At 65.8% G+C, this 1,831-nt stretch overlaps 1 protein-coding gene across 1 annotated transcript in view; it reads left to right on the top strand.

The window, feature by feature from the left end:
- Window positions 1-1,607, top strand: part of LOC105515716 (mucin-2-like) — a gene marked incomplete at its 3' end in the record, with an annotated part of 4,191 nt that extends 2,584 nt beyond the window's left edge. Inside the window, exons 4-7 of the mRNA XM_011947586.1 lie at window positions 11-144; window positions 617-711; window positions 877-1,003; window positions 1,352-1,607. Of these exons, the coding sequence (XP_011802976.1) occupies window positions 11-144; window positions 617-711; window positions 877-1,003; window positions 1,352-1,607 (612 nt within the window). The remainder of the gene's footprint in view (window positions 1-10; window positions 145-616; window positions 712-876; window positions 1,004-1,351) is intronic.
- Window positions 1,608-1,831: the final 224 nt, after the last annotated feature.

Raw genomic sequence — 1,831 nt, 5'->3', positions numbered from 1 at the left:
GCCTGGAAAGTGATGACTTCAAGACGGCCAGTGGGCTGGTGGAGGCCACGGGGGCCGGCTTCGCCAATACCTGGAAGGCACAGTCAAGCTGCCATGACAAGCTGGACTGGCTGGATGATCCCTGCTCCCTGAACATCGAGAGTGGTGAGGCTCGGCAACATGGGCGCCCCCGCCCAGCCTGCCTGGGGTCCCGGCCCATGGTCTGGAAGGGCAGATGGGGCTCCCAGCAGGACACATGGGTGGTGAGGGGCAGAAGTTAGGTGGCTCTCCTCCAGGGGCAGCCCAGCACCAGCTGCTTCCTGCTGTGGCTAGTTTATGGCGGCCATGGTGGCAGCCTGCCAGGTGACCCGGAAGAGGGCCTGGGCTGGTCCCTACCTGCCCCATCACATCCGGGATGCTGGGCCCTTGAGGGTGAGAGACGGGAGGTGGTGGGTGCCCTGCATGGGTCTCTATCCAGCCTGGAGCTGCCTGGAAATTTGACTCAGTGGGAGGAAGGGGCCTGGGCATGGGTGCACAGAAGGAACCATATCTGGGGCCTAGGCAGCCGGGCAGCAGGGCCCAGGGCATCTCATGGGGGTCCCAGGCCCCGCTGAAGTTCTGACCCCCCACTCCCCAGCCAACTACGCCGAGCACTGGTGCTCCCTCCTGAAGAACACAGAGACCTCCTTTGGCAGATGCCACTCGGTTGTGGACCCCGCTGAGTATTACAAGGTGGGTGGGACTCACACCCCCAGGCCCCCATGCCATCGAGGTGGACTCAGGGCACCCGGCCAGGCCCACTGGTTGCTGTGTGTGCGTGTGAGCTTGTGTCTGTGAGCGCCGGGCCATGCTCTGCCTCCCTGCCTCACTGCCCGCCCACCTTGCTCTGTCGCCCAGAGGTGCAAATATGACACATGCAACTGCCAGAACAACGAGGACTGCCTGTGCGCCGCCCTGTCCTCCTACGCGCGTGCCTGTGCTGCCAAGGGGGTCATGCTGTGGGGCTGGCGGGACGGTGTCTGCAGTGAGTGCCGTCCCTGTGGGCTGCCTCCTGGGGATGGGGTCCAGGCTTTGAGCTCCTGGGACGGGGCTGGGGGCATGAGCATGGGTGGTCCAGGGAGAGGAGTCGGCCCCCTGCAGCCACGGACCAGGCTCCAGCTTCATCGGCCAGTGGTAGTGGGAAACCAGCTCCTCCTACAGCAAGGGGTGGCCACATAGCAGGGGCGGAACCTGGGGCCGGCCTGGAGCTGTGGAGGCTCAGCGTGGAAGTGGGTCCCAGAATGTGCACCCCCTGGTCCCCTGGCCGCTCTGGGGATGGGAGCTGGGCGTCTGGCTCCTCCCGCCCCTCACGCCACCCCATGGTCCTCTGCAGACAAGGATGTGGGCTCCTGCCCCAACTCGCAGGTCTTCCTGTACAACCTGACTACCTGCCAGCAGACCTGCCGCTCCCTCTCTGAGGCCGACAGCCACTGTCTTGAGGGCTTTGCGCCTGTGGACGGCTGCGGCTGCCCTGACCACACCTTCCTGGACGAGAAGGGCCGCTGCGTGCCCCTGGCCAAGTGCTCCTGCTACCACCGCGGTCTCTACCTGGAGGCGGGGGACGTGGTCGTTAGGCAGGAAGAACGATGGTGAGCACCTCCTTGGGTGTCAGGTGTGGCGTGGGGCGGGGGGGCTCCTTCTGAACCTGCCCCAAGCGGAGACCTGGGAGACTCTACCTGGGGAAGCCAAGACACCCAAGACTGAGGGGTGCCTGGGGTGGGGGGCGCTGACAGCCACCAGGCTCACCTCTGTCCCGGGGAAGCTGCGGGCTGTCTGTGGCCGTCTTGCATGGGCCCCACTCATCCCCGGCCTT

The sequence above is a fragment of the Colobus angolensis genome, unplaced genomic scaffold (assembly GCF_000951035.1).
Source record: "Colobus angolensis palliatus isolate OR3802 unplaced genomic scaffold, Cang.pa_1.0 Scaffold2687, whole genome shotgun sequence".
In the NCBI taxonomy this organism is placed as follows: domain Eukaryota; kingdom Metazoa; phylum Chordata; class Mammalia; order Primates; family Cercopithecidae; genus Colobus; species Colobus angolensis.
This window is presented reverse-complemented; position numbering and strand designations above follow the sequence as displayed.